The 20,745-nt window shown below is 42.2% G+C and overlaps 1 protein-coding gene across 10 annotated transcripts in view; it reads right to left on the bottom strand.

Moving 5' to 3' along the window:
* MYO9A (myosin IXA) overlaps positions 1-20,745 on the bottom strand; it is a 189,893-nt gene that overhangs the window by 58,817 nt on the left and 110,331 nt on the right. For all 10 annotated transcript variants that reach the window (XM_052807707.1, XM_052807706.1, XM_052807711.1 and 7 more), the window contains 2 exons: positions 20,268-20,384; positions 9,477-9,611 (listed from right to left, as the gene is read on the bottom strand). In XM_052807707.1, the coding sequence (XP_052663667.1) occupies positions 9,477-9,611; positions 20,268-20,384 (252 nt within the window). The remainder of the gene's footprint in view (positions 1-9,476; positions 9,612-20,267; positions 20,385-20,745) is intronic.

Here is a 20,745-nt window from a genome sequence, read left to right as displayed (position 1 = left end):
CTAGATAAGCCCCAGGAGTTTATCTGCCTGAGCCTTTCATTACCAAGGCATAGGAAAACCTTGTTTACACAATGAAAAGTCCGCATATAAAGTGGGAAATCAACTGAAAAATCCTTTTTTCCAGTGTAGCTCCACATGGGAACACTTCTCATTGTGTTCCCATTGTAAAAACTCTTGCAATCCAGAGCTATATGCTTCAATGCAATTGATAGGCAGATACTTTTGGATGTCTAAATGTATATATTTTGCCTGAAAATCCATGACTAAACAGAAGGGTGTGAAATTCCTCTCTTCTTGACTCCGTCTGCTTCAGCTTCAGGCAGCGTTTGCAAAGTGAGAAACTAGGAATTAAACCCCCTTCCATGTGTCTCTCCATTCCTAGCTGACTTCCCCAGCTTAAAATAATCTCAAAATATTCTTTGAAAAGTATTACAAGTCAATTTGACACCCCAAAAAATATAAACCTTTGCAAATACAAGCTTAGAACCACTAAACCCAAGCATATAAATTGTTTCTCTCTTGACTGCTTACCCAGTAACAAGGTACCATCAACCTTGCGGGTGCTGATGGACAAAATATGAATAGAGTCTCAAAAAGCTCAGTTCAAAAAATTAGAAACAAAGCCATATTTTGCAAACTATATTCAAAACCTTCCAGGAAAGAACATAATATTTAATGTTTTAAAAATTACATTAAAATAGGTCGTTGTTATATCATAAACTAAAGGAGCTAAACCTTGTAAAAACTCCTTTCTGGATACGTCCGTATATGTATATATCCTAAAATCCATCTTGGAGAGCTTGGGAAAGCTTTTCCAAGGCTGGAAAAGGCAGAATGGCATGGGGAAATCTCTCCATCCAGGAGAGATCCACCCAGGATCCATCCATCCCATGGAGGATTAATTGCTTGTTCAGCAAACGCAGGCAGGCATCGTGAGCCAATCCCAGCAGAATCATCCCGGTATAATTTGATAATTAAAATGAGCTTGATATGATAAATCCTTGAGATGGGAAAACCTTATTATTAGAGAGTTCCCGAATGAACAAGACCAACGTCTAGTTTGGAGCCGGCACTTATGTGCTGCAGACGACGCAGATGCCTCGAGTTCCCGACATCCCTCCAGAAGAGGATGCCAAGGCTGACGATGCCGACGCTTTCATTTATGAACAAGGTTTTTTATGTTTGTTCTCACTTTAAGTAGAAAAGGAATTTATACATGCAGCCATATATAAATAAATATATTTATTTTTTTAATAATGCACCCACAGACACAGTATGTATAAATACGTATCCACATGCTCTATAAACACACAATCTATAAACACACAATCTATAAACAGGTTTATAAGCCACTTTATTTTAATGACACTGTCTGGCAATGCAGGGGTTCTGATAAACAGCTTTCCCCTGCATTTCTTCTACCACCCGGTTTTAAGTTGTAAACCACTTACGGAGCATTGGCAGACGGCTTTGAAGCAAAGGTGCTCCTTGAGATGGTCTCCTCCTTCAAGGTGACCATTTCAGCAGCTCCTCAGTGAACGGCAAGTGAATTTGGCTTTATTTTGAGGCTGATCCTTCGCCCACTGACGATCTCCCATCTGCTTTACGTAAGCAGCCTGAGACTTTAGTTTATTGCAATTTGGATTGTCCATCATTAGAGAAAGTGTGGGGATTCAGCCCAGGGTTTTGTGCACATGGCTGTATGAGCTATGCTGGCTCTGCAGCATCCATCTCTGAGCTCAGATCAGCTCCCTACGCTTCAGTGGCAACAGCAGGTTTCAGTCATAAATTATATTTTGCTCTCAAAATGGGGAAAATTGCTTTTGCATGATTCAGCTGGCAAAACACACCTTGCCACGATCCCGTTCACTCCCTTCACAGCAGCATCCTTCTTCCCAACCTGCTCTTACAACAGCCAGAAGTGTGAGCCTAAAGATATCTGCATGATCAGCTGGCAGATTAATTTCTTTAATTTCTTGCTATCTAAAATAAATAGGAATAGAAATATCTATCTATCTATCTATCTTAGTGCAGTCCTTGCAAGATGTATCAGGCTTAGACCACCTCCACAATGGTCATGGTCAACACCAGACTGGTCCTCCAGCCTAAATGTCTTCCCTTTTCAGTCCCCACTCCAGACTTGTGTCAATAAATACACCTGCTCCCGAATCCTCTCTCATTCATTCACACTTACAGTGGGCTCACAGTACTCTCAATTATATATATATAGTTGTCTTATGCTACCCGTATAAAATCTTGTTGCCGTGCCAAACCAACAGTCCAGGCAGGAATTTTGCACATAATGAGTGGAAGAGCCGCGGTCAGGATGGACCATCCAGTTCTGTCTCAATATGACATTTTTTCAGATGGGTTGAAGTATTTTAGAGGCTTTTAGAGGTTTTTCGCTCATCTTCTTGCTTAAGAAGAAGGGAGCTCACATTGCACAATGCTGTCCTATGAAAATCCACCAACATGCATTGAGGTCTTTTATTTTTAAAGAAAAGCTGTTGTTCACAAGTATTTTTTGCTGAAATAACAAAAGATTTCATCATTACATCGTTGCCTAATTTAGCTCAAACGTACAGTGAATGTGCAAGAATTTCCCCATGACTGTAGTTCTAGACTATGACCCAGGGCTTGGCCCTAAGGGACCAGTATAGAAGCAACCTAGATCACCCTAGAGCACACCTAGTGCTCTCCAAAGCAGGGTGTGCACTGGGGTGTGGGAAGAAAATACTTTTTGTACCATTAATAAATAAAAATTAGTGTTTATTTCATCTTCATCTCATCCTTTCTTAATTTCTAGGCGGGGGGCTTCATAATGTACATAATATTAGTACATCTATGTAATTCGGAAAGAAATAAATATACATGTATTGGATTGCATCTCAGGAGCAGGTCCCAGAGGAAAGTCAGGCTCGTCATTCCCAGGACAAACCCGACCCCAAGGTGTAGGTCTCCAGCTGGGTTAGAGTGACAGGACTGTCCCCTGGTACAGTCCATACCCACATATATTTAGCCAATATATTTGAGTAGGAGCCACGATCAGCAGAAAACATCATCTAACTGGAAGAAGTCAAGGAACCTGCTCAGAGCAGAGGAAAGAAGGGCTCAAGAGACGACGTTGACTTGGGAGAGGGATAACGGCACCTGGAGGAAGGTATCTGCAACTTGGAGAGCTCCATCAAGGAGCGTGGGATGAGGGATGGAAGAGGGGATTTGAGTGGGAGAACCAAGGCGGTTTGGGGAGGAACGGCACTGCTGCAAGCAGAGGCCAGGGGTGCACTCAGATGCTGTGGGATGCTGTACGGGATGCCTGGTGACATTGCCCTTAGCTTGCCTGGCTCACAAAAACCATCAGCAAAGGCCAAGACATGGGGACAGAACTGAGATAATCTCTTTATCAACATAACCTTTGCTTTTGCTCGCTACAAGACAATTTCTAAAGCAGCCCATGTTCCTAAGTCACTATTGCAAGATTGTCCCATGCAGGTGATGAGCAGAAGGGACCATGACCATCATACTCCTCCTCCTCCCCAACAGCCACGTTTCCAACACACACAGGAACACCAAACGCTCCTCAGATCATCTGCATCACAAATCACCTCCAATCCCCTACTTCATTAAGGAAAGGGCCGTATCAAACCCGCTGACCAAAGGCCAGGTGCAGTATGAGGTGGTGATAACCACATGTTGAACCTGCCTGTTTATCTCACCAGCTTTTTGCCCAATTAATTCTTCTCTAGCACAAACATGTTTGTTTTTAATTAAAAAAAAAAAAAAGCTTGGACCTTCTGTTGTCCATCTCCCGAATCAATTCTGCTTTTCCCTCTCTTTCTCCTAGGCAAAATATGAGCTTGAACCTTAAAATTACACATTACCCAACTTGCAAATAGGAGTTTTCAGTACATTTATCTCAAGAGTTTTATGCTGTCAACCACAATTATGATATTTTCACAAAAGCTGGGCTTCACAGATACAGTACTTCTCTGTACTGAGCTTAAATTAAAGGTCAGGGAATCAAATTAAAAAAAACCAAAGCAACCCAAACCTGTTTCTTTTGGATACCTAATTCTAATGTAGAAAAGATACAGAAAACCACCAAGTCTTTTACACCAGCACATCACACCAGGAAAGCTTTCTAGAGTATTTTCTAATGATATTTTATGCATGTTTTCTAATTTGCCTACCTAGGATGCCACTACACAGATTTAAGAATACTACTTAGGGGTAGTAGTAGGGGTTCATATATTATATATAGCAGGGAGGTTGGAACTAGATTATCTTTAAGGTCCCTTCCAACTCAAACTATTCTATGATATTATAGTATATATACATAATGTAAGATACTATGATATTATATGTTATGAACGTTCATCATCTGGAAAAACCCAAGAACAAGGGGGTGGGAAACAAAGCCCCCTCGGACCCAGCCCCGGCCACGCACCGCCCCAGGAGGGGAAGGATGCAAGCCAATGCTTTGGGGGACCGATGATGACCAGAGTCATGTTTTATTTCAGTCCTATAGTTTGAAATCTTCCTATCCTAAAGATAACATTTAAACAACTCTAAGCATCCTTTTTTTGTTTAACATGAGTTACGTATGCTAAACATTCGTTTTTTTCCCCCAAATGTGAGTTACACATGATGGCAAATTGCCAAATAATAAATCAATAACTTGTGCAGCTTGTTATTTCTCCACATGTCATATGGCACACAGCTGACGGCAGCATTTTTTGGAGGGCATCTGCTCTCCCATCTCCAACAAAAACACAAATTGGAAGCGAGCCTCCCAGTCCTCAACAGTTGACTTATGATAGTTGGCTTTTGTCTTCAGAGGCAATAAAAAGGCATTCACACCTAACCAGAGTGATGAGATACAAAAAAAACCCCTTACTGGAAGGAAGGGAAAAAGTGCTCCAAGCAGTAGGAGAAAGACCCTTTTTCATAATTTATTTTTAATTTATTTATTTGAAATTTTCTTTTTTTTTTTCTCTAAATGGCATGGAAGGCTGCTGGGAGACAGAGCAGCACAGCCTGAGAAACCCTGCATATCCAAGATGCTTTAAAATATTGCAGGCTTTGCAGTCATTTCACAGACTAAATACACCACCTATCACCGTGTCCTGTGACAAATCAATGCTTATTTTAATTAATTCACTCCCACTGCAATGAACAAATTGTTATAATGTTCATGATTTAGTCCAGACTGTCAGATTTCTCCACCTATTACACAGGACCAGTAAAACCTATACACCTCCCTAAGTATTTATGAAGCTTTAGATGGCTGAGCAAACATTTCATAGGATGTGTTATCTTTATGAAATTAAGTTTTTCTACCCGAGCAGGCTGAGGTTTGCTGGCTGGGACATCAAGCTCACCAGGGACCCCACCAGAAAACAGACTTTGCTGAACACCTGAGCTCATGCCAGTTGATCACACTCCAAACAATATTTTTAATTTTTTTTTTTCAGTCTGAACCTCAGTTATTCATCATTTTTTTTAAACAGTAAAAGGATGTCCTCAAAATGGAGCTTTGGCAGGTAACCAAAAGGTAGAAAATGGGGTAGAAAAGAACTTAAACAGCAGTGCCTGTGGGATGGAAAGCTATAGGATGACTTCTCAACCTTTGTGAAGCATCAGCTGAAACAGGGAAAGGTGGGTGGGGGTAACTGAAAAGCCGAGCATTAGATGAGCCTAAGCAGGGATGGGGGAAGATTGGTGAGGTCAAAGATGACAAAGTTTGGAGAATGGGATATATAAAAACCTGTATTTCTGGCCCTCAAACTGTCAAAGATCTGGAAACTTGGAGAAAACTCGTATCATGGGTGCTAAGTTATTGGTGACCTCCAAACTAGATCTTCATACACAGCAATTATTTCGTGCAATGCCCTAAATTGAAAAAAAAAACCCAAAACCAAAACCCCGCAGTAAGTTGCAATGCGAAAATGTTATTTTCCTCTCCCAGAAGCACCTGGGTGTTACCTGAACATCACAGCAGCTCTGGGCTTATCTGCTCTGCTTGAGGAGGACACAGGGATGGAGCAGCCGCTGGGGAACAGAGAACTGCCACCAAGATGTGATGCTCTGATAGCACCTAACAAGTCCAAGAGCTATGGGGCATCTCGCCTGAAGTCACCAGCCTGAGGGATGGATGAGACCATGCTGTCTGGAAGAGCTAAATGCGTCTGCACTTTGCGTGGAGCCTGGTGAAGGACACTCCATCCTCCTGCTGCCCAGAGCAAGCACCGCGTCAGGCAGCAGTGCAGCCACCAGCTACAGCCCCTCATCCAACCTCTACCCCATATGCCTGTAAGATACGCGGTGAGGAGAAAAACACCCTTGCTACATGGTGGGGCAGGCTGTATTTTAGTTACGATTCCTGCAATAGCAATCTTTCTAGATTGAAAAATAGATAGTTACCGGTCTAAATCCAAGAGTTTGCCTATACAGATAGACCAGGATTTATGAGCTTGGGCTTTACCAGCTGGGTGGGGTTTGCCTTTCTTGTACTCTTCCATCATCTGCTAAAACATATTCCCATGTATCATGAATCATCAGTAAATCTTCCTTAGCGATCCAGAACAGTTGGTTTAACAAGAACGTGGTAAAGAAACATCAATAACTGTCTTTATCCAAGGCAGAACTCTAACATTTACCATTTTTTGCCTTCTCCTCCTATTTTACTATAAACAGTGGGCAGAGATGCATTATCTTTATTCCTCATGGTTGGCTCAAAAACAGGAGGTTGCTATTGCAAAGACCTTTGCAGACTCTCGGTACGCAGCATGACAGCAGCTGTATTTATAGGAGGCATCAGGCTGAAGCCAGACTGCCCGAGGATGCCTTGGCTGGTTGTTTGTAAACCACTGGAAATAGCGTTGTCTTCAGACAGAAGGTTTAAAAAAAGATTCGCAAGGCGCATCGTATTAGATTTCACAAAGAAAAAAAAAAAGAAAATAAAGGTTAAAATAATCCCACGCTTCTGTTAGATGACTTTGTGGTAGGTATTTTGGTTTCCATAACATCAGCTGTATACCACAGTAACAATTACATCATGGCTAAATACCGTTCTTGCACACAAAATCAATTACAATTTTAAGAAAAATCATTAGCAAATACTTAAATTTGTCATATCTTTTAGCAGAAGTGTCCAACTATCTCAGCAAACTGTCTTTAGCCTCCTGCAAGCTTTGGAGATGCAAGAAGCCTATCTCCAGATGCAGAGGAGGACCCTTCCATTTCAGATACTCATCACCAATAACCCCACTTGTTTTTCAGCCATCAAGACATCAAATAAACCCTTGTAAAGCCACAACTATCTCAGCTAAATCCACAATTCAAAGTAATATAACTATTTTGCCATCTTGAAACACAATATGAACTACCTAGTCTTCATTTGTAGACTGGCAACTATCATTAAAAAGCAGGTTAATCTTTGGGTCAGCTAGGAAGGAAGGATATTTTGAAGACCCAAGATCTGAATATGTATCATCAGTTTTCTTTCCATCAAATCCACTCCTCCACATGCAGCATGTAGCTCCAAGAGAGGAAAAGTAAATGATTAAACCATACAAATAATTCACCCAAGAATTAGTGCTCATGCAGCTGTACAGCTTATTTATATTTATAGAAAGCAAACTACGTAGAGATGACTGTATTTTCCACCAGCAGAGCTTGCAGTGCTCTAGCCCTAGATGGATGATGTGCTCTGGCATTAAGAATTGGAACGAGCCCTTAGCAATTGGATGCCTCCACAACTCCTCCTCTCATCCATACAGCAAATACTGAATTTAATGACTTCATGTGCTTGACAGATTTATAGAAGAAAGCTAATTAGGTCACTGGTTATAAGCTGGTCCAAGGAGAATTACAGATCGCTGCAATCAGGAGGTCTGCATATACCCTGGGCTTGGGGAGGAGCACTGACCTGCTAAGAAATCCTAGCCCAAGCACGGGAATTCCCTTACGGATGACAGCATCTGGGCTCGCTCCTGCAAAGCCAGCGGAGGCTGTCGAAACCCAAGTGCCCTGAAATCCCACCTCACTGAGGTATCTCTCTCCAGCTTTCAGGAAGGGTCCTCCCTCCCTAAGTCTCTTCTAGAAAGTGTGTCAGTTACCTTTATAGAAAAAAATAGCTATATTGGCTTTGCAGTAGTCTTTTAGTTTGCCTTTTTATGGTGGATAATGGTAAAAGAGACCTGTTCCTAGAAATACAGACCCTCTTGAGTAGGGTGCATCAGCATACAAAGACCAGTTAAAAAACTGAAATAAAATGGGTTTGAACAGTTCTGCTCCACCTTCTTGACCAAAAAAAAAAAGAGAGAGTTAACAGAGAAGCATCAAAATCTAGAGCAAACATCCCCCATATGATCCACTCGGGGCTATATTGCTTATTTTTGACCATCCTCATATTCAAGGAGATGCCTCTTTCTGACTTTTCAGATCTCTTATAACACCGGAGGGGGCCAAAATGAAACTATCAGGGTTTATGGGAAGGGCTGGTTTAATTCTTTGATCTCAGCTGGACTCAGGCTGCAGAGCAGAGCTCATCAAATACTAGCTCTATCGAAACCAATGATAAGGAGGATTTCCCTTGACCTCACTCAAAGAAGAATTTCACCTGAAGGGAGGGCATGCAGACTGGCCTTAAAAAAACCCAAATGTTGAAGGTCTGTAACATATTTACTGTATTATACAGCCCAATTATATGTTGTGCATCCAAGAAACAACATGTACTTTAGCAGTTTTCTTGTCCTGCTTGTTGTTAGATAACAAATGATGTTTGGAGAAGCCTCCTCCCATTCTAATTAATAGACTATGCCATCTTGTCGTATATGTTACCTGCTAAATTATGGCCTGTATTGTTGTTATCTCTCTTACAGTACATTAATTTGAGGCTGGAAAGCGACACCCAGTCTTAACAAACCTAAAGCAAAGCTTAAAGTTCAACCTTTCCTAATCTGCTGTGGCTATTGGAGGTCGTAAGGATCTCAAGTCCGACCTTGCAGAACATGTATGAGAGTGACATTTCTCCTCCCACCCCACAAATTAACACTGGAAAGCAAAAAACCACTAGAAGATTGGGGTGGCATTTTCAACACTGATGCTGAAAAAATAACTTTATGTGATATTAAATGACACAGTAGCAAGTCCAGGCAAAGGCAAGAAAGAAATTGCTTATGGATGAGCCCTCTAAGCATATGTCAAGGAGACAAAAGGGCAACAGTTAAGGTCTTCATGATGTTTGAGGATACTTGTATCCCAAAATGTTTATTTAAAACCAGCAAATCTCTGGCTGGATTTTATGTTACAGGTAGCAGCAAGTCATATGGTAAATTAGAAGTTAAATTCGAATAATTCAGTGTACGCTCCTTAACATAAAGGAATTAAAGGGACAATTTAAGAACTTTATTGGTGCCACAAACTCATGTCAACACTCATTGGCATCAGAGAGTAAATACTTCCAGACCTACCTGTTCAAGTTTAAAGATGTGTTGGTTAAAGTAGTGCTGCAAGCGCTCGTTGGCGAAGTTAATGCAGAATTGCTCAAAACTATTATTTTCATAGTCTTCAAACCCAAAAATATCAAGTACTCCAATGGATAAAGTCTGCAAGAAAAGTAAGAATGAGGATTAGAATAAAATCACATAAAAGTAAATGGATTATTTGTACGCAGTACATAATCAAAAGCATACAAACAGAATTAAACATACTTAATAGCAGGATGTATTGTGTTTGTGTGGTGGGGTTTTGGTAGCAGGGGAGGGGCTGCAGGGGTGGCTCCTGTGAGAAGCTGCTAGAAGCTTCCCTGGCGCCAAGTTGGACCCACCTCTGGCCAAGGCCGAGCCCACCAGCAACAGTGGTAGCGCCTCTGGGAGAACAGATTTAAGAGGGGGAAACCTGCAGCAGGGGAGGAGATTGGAATGTGAGAGAAACTCCTCTGCAGATACCGAGGTCAGTGAAGAAGGAGGGGGAAGAGGTGTGCTGGAGGAGGGGATGCCCCTGCAGCCCGTGGTGAGACGGCAGGCTGTCCCCCTGCAGCCCATGGAGGAGCCCACGCCGGAACAGATGGATGCCCCTGAAGATGGCCGTGACTCCATGGGAAAGCCCACGCTGGAGCAGTCTGTGCCTGAAGGACTGCAGCCCGTGGGAAGGACCCATGTTGGAGAAGTTTGTGGAGGGCTGTCTCCCATGGGAGGGACCCCACACCGGAGCAGGGACTCCAACCCCCATTCCCTGTCCCCCTGTGCCGCTGGGGGGAGGAGGGAGAGAAAATTGGGAGTGGAGTTGAGCCTGGGAAGGAGGGAGGGATAGGGGGAAGGGGTTTTGATATTTGGTTTTACTTCTCATTATCGTACTCTGACTTGATTGGTAACAAATTAAATTGATTTGGGTTTTTTTCCCCAGTCAAGTCTCTTTTGCCTGTGAGCGTAAGTGGTGAGTGATCCCGCCCCGTCCTTGTCTCAGTGCATGAGCCTTTTGTTCTATTTTCTCCTCCCCATACCACTGCAGTGACAAGTGAGCAAGCAGCTTCCCAGTGCTTTGTTGCTGGCTGGGCTTAAACCACGACACAGGACTTTTAATTTTTACTGTAATTGTTGATATTATGCCATCTGGAAGACTTCACCTACATCAGAGAGACAACATGTAACTTTAGCTATCTGGACAGATGGCCTTTTTCTAAAAAAAAAAGTCCTTTTAAAGTTGTTTCTTCGTTTGGTTTTTTTTTTATTTATAGACAAATTGGCATCTTTGAAGAAATCTGAACCCAGATCCAAGTTATTCTATTGGATTTAAGACAGTATTTATCTTTTGAGGGAGAAACAGGGATAGGGTTGGGAAAAAAAGACTTAAGTCATGAAGACTGTCCACAGAAACATGCCTACAAGGTAAATAGAGGGTGTCTAAGCAAACACGCTCCAGTTGGAAGCCTTCTGAAGAAACACCTGCATGGCGGGGGTTTGCACAGAAATAATCCATTGCAACAAAGGAAAATAAGTCTGGTCAGAAGTAAAATAGTATCAAATATAAAATATCCACCTTGCATATCAGATGAATGTCTCCTACTGAGAAGTGTAACCCAGACAGACTAATTTTTTGAAACATTGAGTCGTTCTTGCCTTACTGAAGGGGATGTAAAGTCATGCAAAAAATAGTAATGCTACTGAAAAAGAGGGCTCAAGTCCATCCTGAGTCAAGTTCCCTCACAATTAAAAACTTAGACAACAGAGCTGTTGAGCAAATAAAACAAAAGCTCCTTTTCTAACCTAATGACCCAAGAGTGTGCTTCCCCAGCCTTCTGTACCCTTTGAAGACTCAGCTACTGCTTGCCTTGAATGAAAGTCTCTGGGCAGGGAAGGGAACCAAGCCTCATTTCCAATGGATGCTGTCCCAGGGCCCCATCCTCCGGCACAGCCATCCCAGCCCCTGCCACCAGGACACCAGAAATGCTCTACAGGACCAGCCCAACACTCCTCCCAGCCCAGCATCTCCAACCATGGCAGCAGGATGTCCCACCCTGGTGTGACGGATGCACTCCTCATGTTTGAACTAACTGAACTTTGGTCCAGGCAGATGCTCAGCAAGTAGGCCTAACCAAAGTTAATCCTATTGTGTGAGGCTATCAGTGAGAACTCGGCACCAAACCCAATAAAACCGGTCAGGCTGGAAACTGGGCTGATAAGTCACTGAAACTGCATTAACACAGCAGAAAATGTGACTATAAATCAACTACTTTACACTAAAAATATCTGCAGCTATCAGGGTCCGTTGAGCTCTCCCTCCATAGCAGCTGGCTGTGCGGCGATCTCCCCTTGAGCAGGGATGCCTCTCAAGGTTACCTCTCGAGGCTGAGAGATCCCTTACCTGACACCAGACATTGATGGGTTGGTAAGTGACATTTTTTGCACACATGTAACATTTAAGATACGTATAGTAAGTTAAGCAATAATCTTTGTATCCCACACTAACTTTAAGTGTAGTAAATAGCAGAGTATTGACCGCCAATCCATCTGTAGTTATTACATATTTTACGTACCTAAATTTACAGATTAGAACTCAATAAACTAACTACTAGCTCAGGTCTAAGTGTGATCTCTGACTCTTCTCCTGTGACATACCTCCTGTGAGGTATGTCAGCACGGCTCTTCTGCAGTCCGTCACCCTTTTCTACCAGCACCCACAGTTTTGTGATGAGGGAGATGGAGAGGCACCTTTGTGCTCCCTTTAGTTCACAGACAAGAGATAGGTAAAAAAGGTACCCATCCAATTTTTTTTGGAACCCATTGGCACTATGATCCCTCACAGCCTTTCAGGCCAACTTCTAGAATTTCATGACAGAGAAGTGTTTTCTTTTACTAAACCCACACCCCATAACATAAATTGCAGGATTTGGTGAGTTCCAGTTCTAAATTGCCTTTTTTCCACCACTTTGATGATTTTGTAAACTTTAACCATACCCCACCCCAGCCTTTTCTCCAAATTGAAGAGCCAAAGCCTGTTTGGTCTCTCCTCTAACCTACAATGACCTCTTGAGACGCTTATCAAGACGTGGGTGCACCAAGGTTTCCTATGTCAGCAAAACGAGGCCAGCACGGCTATGAACTCACAGCTTGCTTTGCAACCTTCTGACCCCCTCGTCTCCTCCCAAACCAACTCCTCTCCCCCCATACCAGCCAGGCAAGGGCTGGCAGTGGACCCCTGGCCACATGTATGTTGGCCTGCAAGCAAGTGCAACCCATTGCTTCCTGGCTCAGACTATCCTTCCTTCCCTTGGTGGGAGCAGAAATTTGGACCTTTCTCCTTCGTGTAGGTACTGGTTTTCACAAAACTTGAGTCCTCTGCCTGTCGGATGGATTTAGTAAACCCAGGGGAAGACAGACAAGGGGATGTGACAGCAGATAAACCTCATCGACACAGGGAGCCAGCGTGAAAAGCTTAAGTAGGTATAATTTTTGCTGCAACTTCCAAACCTGTATACGACTGTTCTGTTTAATTAGTTACAAATAAAACTCAGACTGTGTCCACCTAGCAAGCCGGTCATCAGAAAAGGAGTGAAGAGCCTGAAGGACATGTGCACAGAAAGCTCCACCAGCAGTATGTTAGCGAACCACACTCTGGGGTCTAACCAAAGCCATCTCACTTATACACAGGCTCTGTTCATACATTACAATTAATTAAATAAAAATATTAAGAGAAGTAAAAGCATTAGCACTGGTCAAATGAACCAAACCTCAAGCAGGGAGGAGAAACACCCCATCCTCTCCACCTCAGAAGAACCTGACAGCTGCCACGTACCCTGGTTTTAATTTTATTGGTCTTATCTGCACTCCGGATTTCATAAGACTACCTTCCTAAGACTAGCCTAACTCCCCTGCCAGAAATATAAACCAGAATATCCACGTCTCTCTAAGCTGCAGTTCATCTGTTTTCAACTGATCACATAACGTGGGAGGAAAATATTCCTTCTGTGCTCAACTCCTCACCAGGGAACCACCTACGGCTGGAACAGACACAGCTGCCGTGGGCAGAGTGGCCACCCGGCTTGTGAGTTGAAGCTTTGTATGATATAGACTTTGGCTACCGGAACAAGTGAACACACAATAAAAAAAGCATATAAGCACAACGATAAGACTCTAACCCATTTTCCCAAGAGGTCTTTGGCTACTTTATCCTTCGTCCAGGCTTTTCTCCCTATTCCAGGGCCAGGCAGACGCTACCTCCTCACCCCCACTCATGCCATGACAAGGATGACTACTGAAGGTCCTCGGCCAGCTTCCCAGAAGTTTGCATCACTTGGCAAAACACCCATGAGAAACAGCCACTTGACCAGAAGATGGAAATTGGGAAGCCACCGGACCAAGGACTGAGCCTGGCAGAGGGATTCGCTCTCACTCACCGCTTCCCGACAGTCAAGCATCCTTCTGCTTGTCCAAATGAACGTGGCAACCCTTTTGTTCACAGATAACATTCATTAAACAACAGCCTAACAAGCAGTAATCTTCAGCTTCATCTTTTTTTAAACAGATTTCAGTAAGAATTCTTCTTAAACAATTTGTATAATTAGCAGCCCATATTTTATCTATGTTATACATGCAAAAAGCGATGATGGAAACAGGACAAAGTGTCTTTTTCTTATCCACGACACCGATGCTCCATTTGCATCGCCCTTGTGTAAGCAAATCCTGACCCCAACCACCCCACCGCTGTACCAGCTTCTCCCTACAATCCACAAGAGCTCCCTAAAATTACCCTAGATAAGAGTCGCTATTGCACTGCATAAAAACAAGACTTAGAAGATAAGATGCTCACACTTCCAGAATCCTTATGGAATTACCGACACCAGCTTTCACAAGCGCCGCACTGATGCTTTGTGGAAATAGTTAAGCCCCTGCCACGAGTGAACGCTTTAAACTGAATAAGGTTTTCAAGCTCTCACAAACAATATGATATAGCTGAGCAGAAAAAAACCTCCCCCTTTTTTTCAATGCTGGTTCATTTACTGTGTTAAAACTGCTACAAAATATATTTTAATATGTGCATGTAAATACATTTATAAAGCAAAATAGAAGAGTTATCTATAGAAAAAAATGGCTATTTCAGTTACAAAAGAATCCTATTAAAAATATTATATTTTGAAGGTGTCTTTTTATAATTTTTTGCTGACACCCAAAATTAAGCTCAGACAGGTAAAATGCACAGAACTAAAAAAAAAAAAAATTAAAAAAAAAAATCTGTATTTTACAAAATCACTGCAGGTATCAAACCTCACACACAACATAAGGAAGGCTAATTCTGCCATGGTTGTTACACAGGGAAAACCAGCATTTTTCTCACATCACTGACTATGTGGATAACTCCCATACACCTCCAGAATACAAATTTTAAGATGTGGGATTTTTTGCAGAGTTTCATGTCAGAGAAATTAGGGCAGAGCACTGTGGTGAATCAGGTTGGTTGCCCTCTGTTGCAGGAGGCAGCACTGCAGAGTGTCCGAAAGAAAGAGGCCAAAGCATGTAAGTTGGTGAAACTTTAAAAAATGAGAAATTGGGAATTTATGGCTATTTTTATGCTTTCTGGCCAAAAAATCTCATGCTATCTACCCAAAAGAGTTATATTACTTTTTCCATTACAATGCAGCACAAATCTACCAGCACAGAGTCATTTCTTATAGCAAAGGGAAAAAAATTACTTCCATTGAGGTATGCATAAATGTAATTATTTTGTTGAACTGCCTGACAAAAGCATGTAATCTGGCTGTTTTTAAGATTAAGTTTGCAGTACAATATTTAAAGAAAATACTCAAAGGAATTTTACATTTACAAATCTTCTAATTCTTCAGTTTCAAATTCATACTTTGAATGAGCGCCATAAGGAAATCGTACAAAGATGTAATATAATTTAGACCTATACTAGGCAAGTCTAGTTTATATGTTAATGTTGTTCCTTTATCAAAACTAACATTTACAATTAACAAGTAAGCAACACGGACAAGCCTGCAGCAGATGACTGTATTACTTTGTATATCAAATCTATAGCAAAATTCCTATAATTAAAAGTGTACATCTACAAGGATTTTTAAAATTTGGGCAAACCCTGGGCTAGTAAACACTTTCTGGTTGGGATGATAAAAAGTGACCTCATGCTTTTCTAAAAATGTCACAGCTATGACATTTAAACACTGAGCACGAGTTTTAAGGGCTTTTGGCAAACGACCGTCTCGAAGCTACGTGCTCTCCAATTCCCAAACCACCAATAAATAGCAATCGTTGGAGCTGATTTATGTCACTCCAAACACACATTGGTGATGTCATTCCATCACGGAGGTATATTTTGGCAATCACAAATAGGTTTGCTTCAAATTCGGGGGGGGGGGGGGGGGAATCTTTTTTTATTATTATTTTTAATTTTTTTATCTGTTTTAAATTTTTTTTTAATTTATTTTTTTACAATATGCCAAAGCAAATACTATTAAAAAAAACCACAAACCAACCCCAAAAAGCACCACCACTAAATCTAAAAGGACTACTCCAATCTACATCACCACAATATACACAATGACCTATTATATAAAGTGAGAAGCAGTGATTTGCTACACATTTGGAAGTTGGGACCTAAAAATAATGAACAGATGTGCATTAAACCCATTGCGTATTCAGCAATTCTTCCTCTGTTTCAGGTCTGATAGCCAAGAATTAACTAGATTAAATTTAAATGAATTTTCTTCATGGCCATTAATTTAAATGAACTTTCTTCATGCCCATGAATTCGCATTCACCATCATCACCACATACGCAGCACCTCATCTGAAAACAGCAGCAGGGTTATTTAGGAAGAAATTAAGACACTTCACAAGAACCAAATGGGAAAAGCTTAAAAAAAACCATTGGAAGAAATGCCTTTTGGTCCACCACGATCTACACTACATCATCATTTTAAGCAACGAGACGGACTTCTAACAATTCTTAACCTAATTTATGGAAGGGGAATTAAATAAGAGACTCTATGAGGTTTAGTAATCTAGTTCTCAAGAGGAGGAAAAGTCTCTGACCTCATTAATAAAGGTCAAATTTCAGTTTGTAGGGGATCATGAGAACATAAAAGAAGCTAAAAGCGAAAGAGAGAAGACCAAGGAAAACGGAGTCAGAGTGAAACTGATACACAGCAGCACTGCTATGAGCATAAAACAAGCCGTATCAAATAACTTATTCACAACTTGGTTCAGAAATAATATGCTACAAATCCTGTCAGCAAGCAAGATAAGCCAAATCCCACTGTGTTTTCCCAAAATAATTCACTGTACGTTTAACTAAATTTGGATATCAAAGGTCTGATTTACATCTTTCAAATACTTGCTTGAAAAACAGTGGAAGAACAACAGCCGGGTGCTTATTTTTTTTTACCCAGCTTCATCTTTTGATCTTCTCCTTACTGCTGACATAAATAAACACACATATTGGGATATGAAAATTGTCTCCATTCCCATTGTTACAGGTTCTCCTGGGGTTTGGACTTTGTTAGGATCTAGATCTTCTTCCCACCTATCACCAAACCAGCTAGTCCACCAGTGATTAAATAGGCCTAACTAGCTATAAACAGCCTCCTTGCCAAATACCATCTGCACCGATGAATGTTATATCCACCACAGGTTTGGTTGAGCATGAGTTTTGGTGAGCGCGGTTGTCCCAGGTGGCTGGGGCAATGCTGCTTTGCCCCAGCAAAAGGACTTTGCCGGATGCAGAGATGGCTGCACATGTTTCCACAGCACACAGAGCGGAGAGCAAACCCGAAGTTCATGTGTGCGCCATATGTGCATCTATAAGTATATGTTGTCTTCTGCAACCTCCAGCCTTCATATCAAAACCCTGCGCTACCACAACCAGGCAAATACTTTCATATTCATTTTTCTCATCAACTTCAAATGCAGTTCTCTTCCCATATATGCTCTGAATTCAGATGGGTTTGAGTCTTATTTTACCTCTGCATAACATGACTGTCTTATAAAAAAGCCCTCTGCCAAAAATCCATTATCTGACAACCTTCTGAACCTTCATCACCTGTGGGATTATTTCAAAATGTTATCTTAAAAGTCAGAGAAATATTGGTGGCAAGTGTGGACTGGGATTAAGTCAGGACATTTGCTCCAGGGGGAGTCACATATTGCTCACCCACTGCAAACTCAGGACTCAGCAACCTTTTGCAGTGACGTGCAAGATTGTATTTTTCTTTCATAAATCAGAGACTCAGTGTGTTTAGGAGATTTTTTGAGGGAGCTGGTAGATGCCAGCAAGTAGATGTCATCCAAGTGCTGAGATCTTGCTTTGCAGCCAGGACCTATTCCCAGGGTTCAGAGATGCCCCTGCTCCCAGCCCACCTTCCAGTTGGTGTTGCCCAACCTCAAGACCACATATGGGAGGTTAAGAAGAACCTATATCCTCATCTGGGGTTTCTCCAGGCACGAGCTGAAAAGGATTTCAAGAGGATTGTGAAGTGGTAGGAAAAACCAAATTAATCGGCATCAGCTCGTTTCCTCCAGGGCAGAGAAGGGTGGTAATTGCTGGTTGGTGTCTCAGCAGCAGCCACAGAGCCCAGGATGCCCTCAGCCACTCGCTGGCAGTAACGTTATTCCTTGAGGGCAAAGGAGCAGCTATTCCCAGCCCTGCCCGGTCCAGGCAGGCACTTCTCCTCCCTCTCTGCTAGAACAAACCAAGTCGGGGACTAAAAAAAGGGGCGAGGAGGTGATGCTGTAGAACAATTTGAGAGAAAATTGGCTAGTCAATGTTTAATGAAGCAGCTCTGTGAAATGCACGTAAACTCTCTTCCTTAACCTCTCTACCCATAAAACATGCAGGATTCATGCCTTTTCATGATTTCTGGGGGACTTGTGAAAATCAATCAATGTTCACAGAGGACTCTGAAAATAAACCTAATTACACTCCTGTCTCTAGAAGTATATATTTCTTGGTATTTCGTGCACTACCTTCCTGTTTCAGAAAACCTGGCCCACGTACAGCCCAGGACCGCCTTCCTGGATCTCACCACTGGTACAAGCCTGCACGTTCCTGCACATTCCTGCAGCTCCAGGTCCGGGGCATTTGCCAGCACAGGCGGATCTCCTCTTGCGCAAGGGCAACGCAGCGCAGCGCTTGCTGCTTGACCTGGATCTTATTGCTACACTGCGCGATTTGGGGGGGGTGGGGGGGGAAGGCTCAGAAAACTGGGAATTGGGAATTCGTGAGATGGTATAGGGAGATGGGCAAGGGGAAGGTGGTTACGCTGCACAGAAGTCTTGGCTGGAGGAAGCAGAGGGTTAACATGCAGCAGCGACGCTGGAAAACAGCATGAATTTGGGTTGTTCTGGCTCTTACCTGCTGAGATTTGAGGTTGGGAACCAAAGTTTAATGGCCCATAAACACCTATGGTTGTGCCCTGCTATTACAGACATGCTGACTAAGCAAGCAATAGTGTCCTCGTCTGATTTTGTATTTAAATATTATGGAACAGATATTTTAAAAAAAAATCACTGGATCGTTAAAAAAAAAATTATTTAGTATTTGAGATGCATTTCCTTGTCAAAACAAATCTACCTTTTTTGCTTCACCAAATACACAAACAGTGGGGTTTTTTCCTGACAGCCCAGGCAAAACTTTTGATGACTTGGGAAAAAAAATCAGGAGAGAACACAACATTTTTGGTAAAATATTAAACAGAGCGAGAGGAAGCACGTGCAGTCAGAAGACACGCTGGATGTTACCCACTTTAACAACCTTTCTTGTCAGAAAAGCATATTACCAAATTTTCTACGCATGTATTTATTTCCAGTCTATAATTACACTCTGCAAGCATTTCTGTGGAGTTAAATAAAGGACTGGCTACACTGCAAGACTCTGCAACTCTGGTCCTATGGCATAATTCAAAGGTAATGTTAGCACTTAGCAAAACAATCCTCCTTTTGGCAGCTGCAGCTTCAGCTTGGATATACACCACCCCCCCACCCCACCCCCCGCAAAAAACACACGCTGCTGGCCTATGCCCAAAATTTCCAAGCCAAGGGTAGCTGGCGAGCTGCAAGCGCATGCGTGCACGGACGCATCCGTACACCCATGCTTTTTGGGGTCAGCGTCCCCCTGCTGCAATGAGCGTGGATGAATACACAAGAGGTTTTGGAGAGGATGTCCTGGGTTGCAGCACCCAGACCTTGCTATCGCAGGAAACATTATGTCATCCCTTCCATCAGTTCTTCGGGAAAGCGGTTCGGCACTGCGCCGGCTTTGCTCTTCCCATTATGACCTTTTTTCCCCGTAATATCACTTTTCTGCTCGTTATAGAGTGCTATCTCAGTACCTACCGACACCACAGCTTGTTCACCTTTTCTAATTATTTTTATGAAGCAACTTCATCAAAACACCTCACGTTAGCAAGATTTCCTTTTTTTCCCCCTCAATTATATATGGTCCTATAGTTTTACATACAAGGAGGAAAATTATTTGGCATTGCTCCTGGAGGAGGTGGGGGAACAGGCTTTTGTGGTTACAACAAAACCTCTTCCCCAGCCACTTTGAGGATATATTATTCGAGGTGCTTCACCCCTCCCGGCTCAGCAAACGCCACTTAAAATAACGATGTACTCAGTCTAAAATATTAACCAAGGAAAAATTAACTTTATGTTAAGCAATGTGCTGTTAGGAGCTTGGGTAATGTTTTATCCTGTAGTTACTTATTTTAAAAACACAAGAGCATAGCCAAAAGAGCTGGCAAGACATTACCTTGGTGCTTTCCTCCATGTCCTTTGAGTTGAGGAGTGCATGGTTAATTCTGAACACTATCCAGTCAAACAAGGCGCTGTACAACGATTTAGCCATGGAGTTTCGTACGGTCACAGCCTGAAAGAGAAAAGAAAAAAGGTGATTGGAAACAATTCCTGCTCTGCACTAAAACGTGTTTTGCTTCTCAAGCTTCCACGTCCAATGTTCATATTTCTCCCTTGCCAAAGCTTTTGTCTACTGTTTTAATTTATGCCGTGTACGCCAACGGTCCTAATGCCATTGGGAGTTGGTTGCAATCCCAGGGCCATGAGATGTGCCCCCTGACTTTGGCTTGGTTTCCTTTGGTGCATTCAAGCAGATGATGCACGAGATCACACCATAAATCCCATCACTGCCATTGAAAGGAAAAGAAATAAAAATACATATATTAAAAAAACATACCAAAAAATATATTTAACTTCATCAAGATCCTTGAAGA

This window comes from Harpia harpyja, chromosome 14 (assembly GCF_026419915.1).
Source record: "Harpia harpyja isolate bHarHar1 chromosome 14, bHarHar1 primary haplotype, whole genome shotgun sequence".
Lineage (NCBI taxonomy): Eukaryota > Metazoa > Chordata > Aves > Accipitriformes > Accipitridae > Harpia > Harpia harpyja.
Note: the sequence above shows the minus strand (reverse complement) of the source record. Positions and strands in the feature narration are given on the sequence as shown.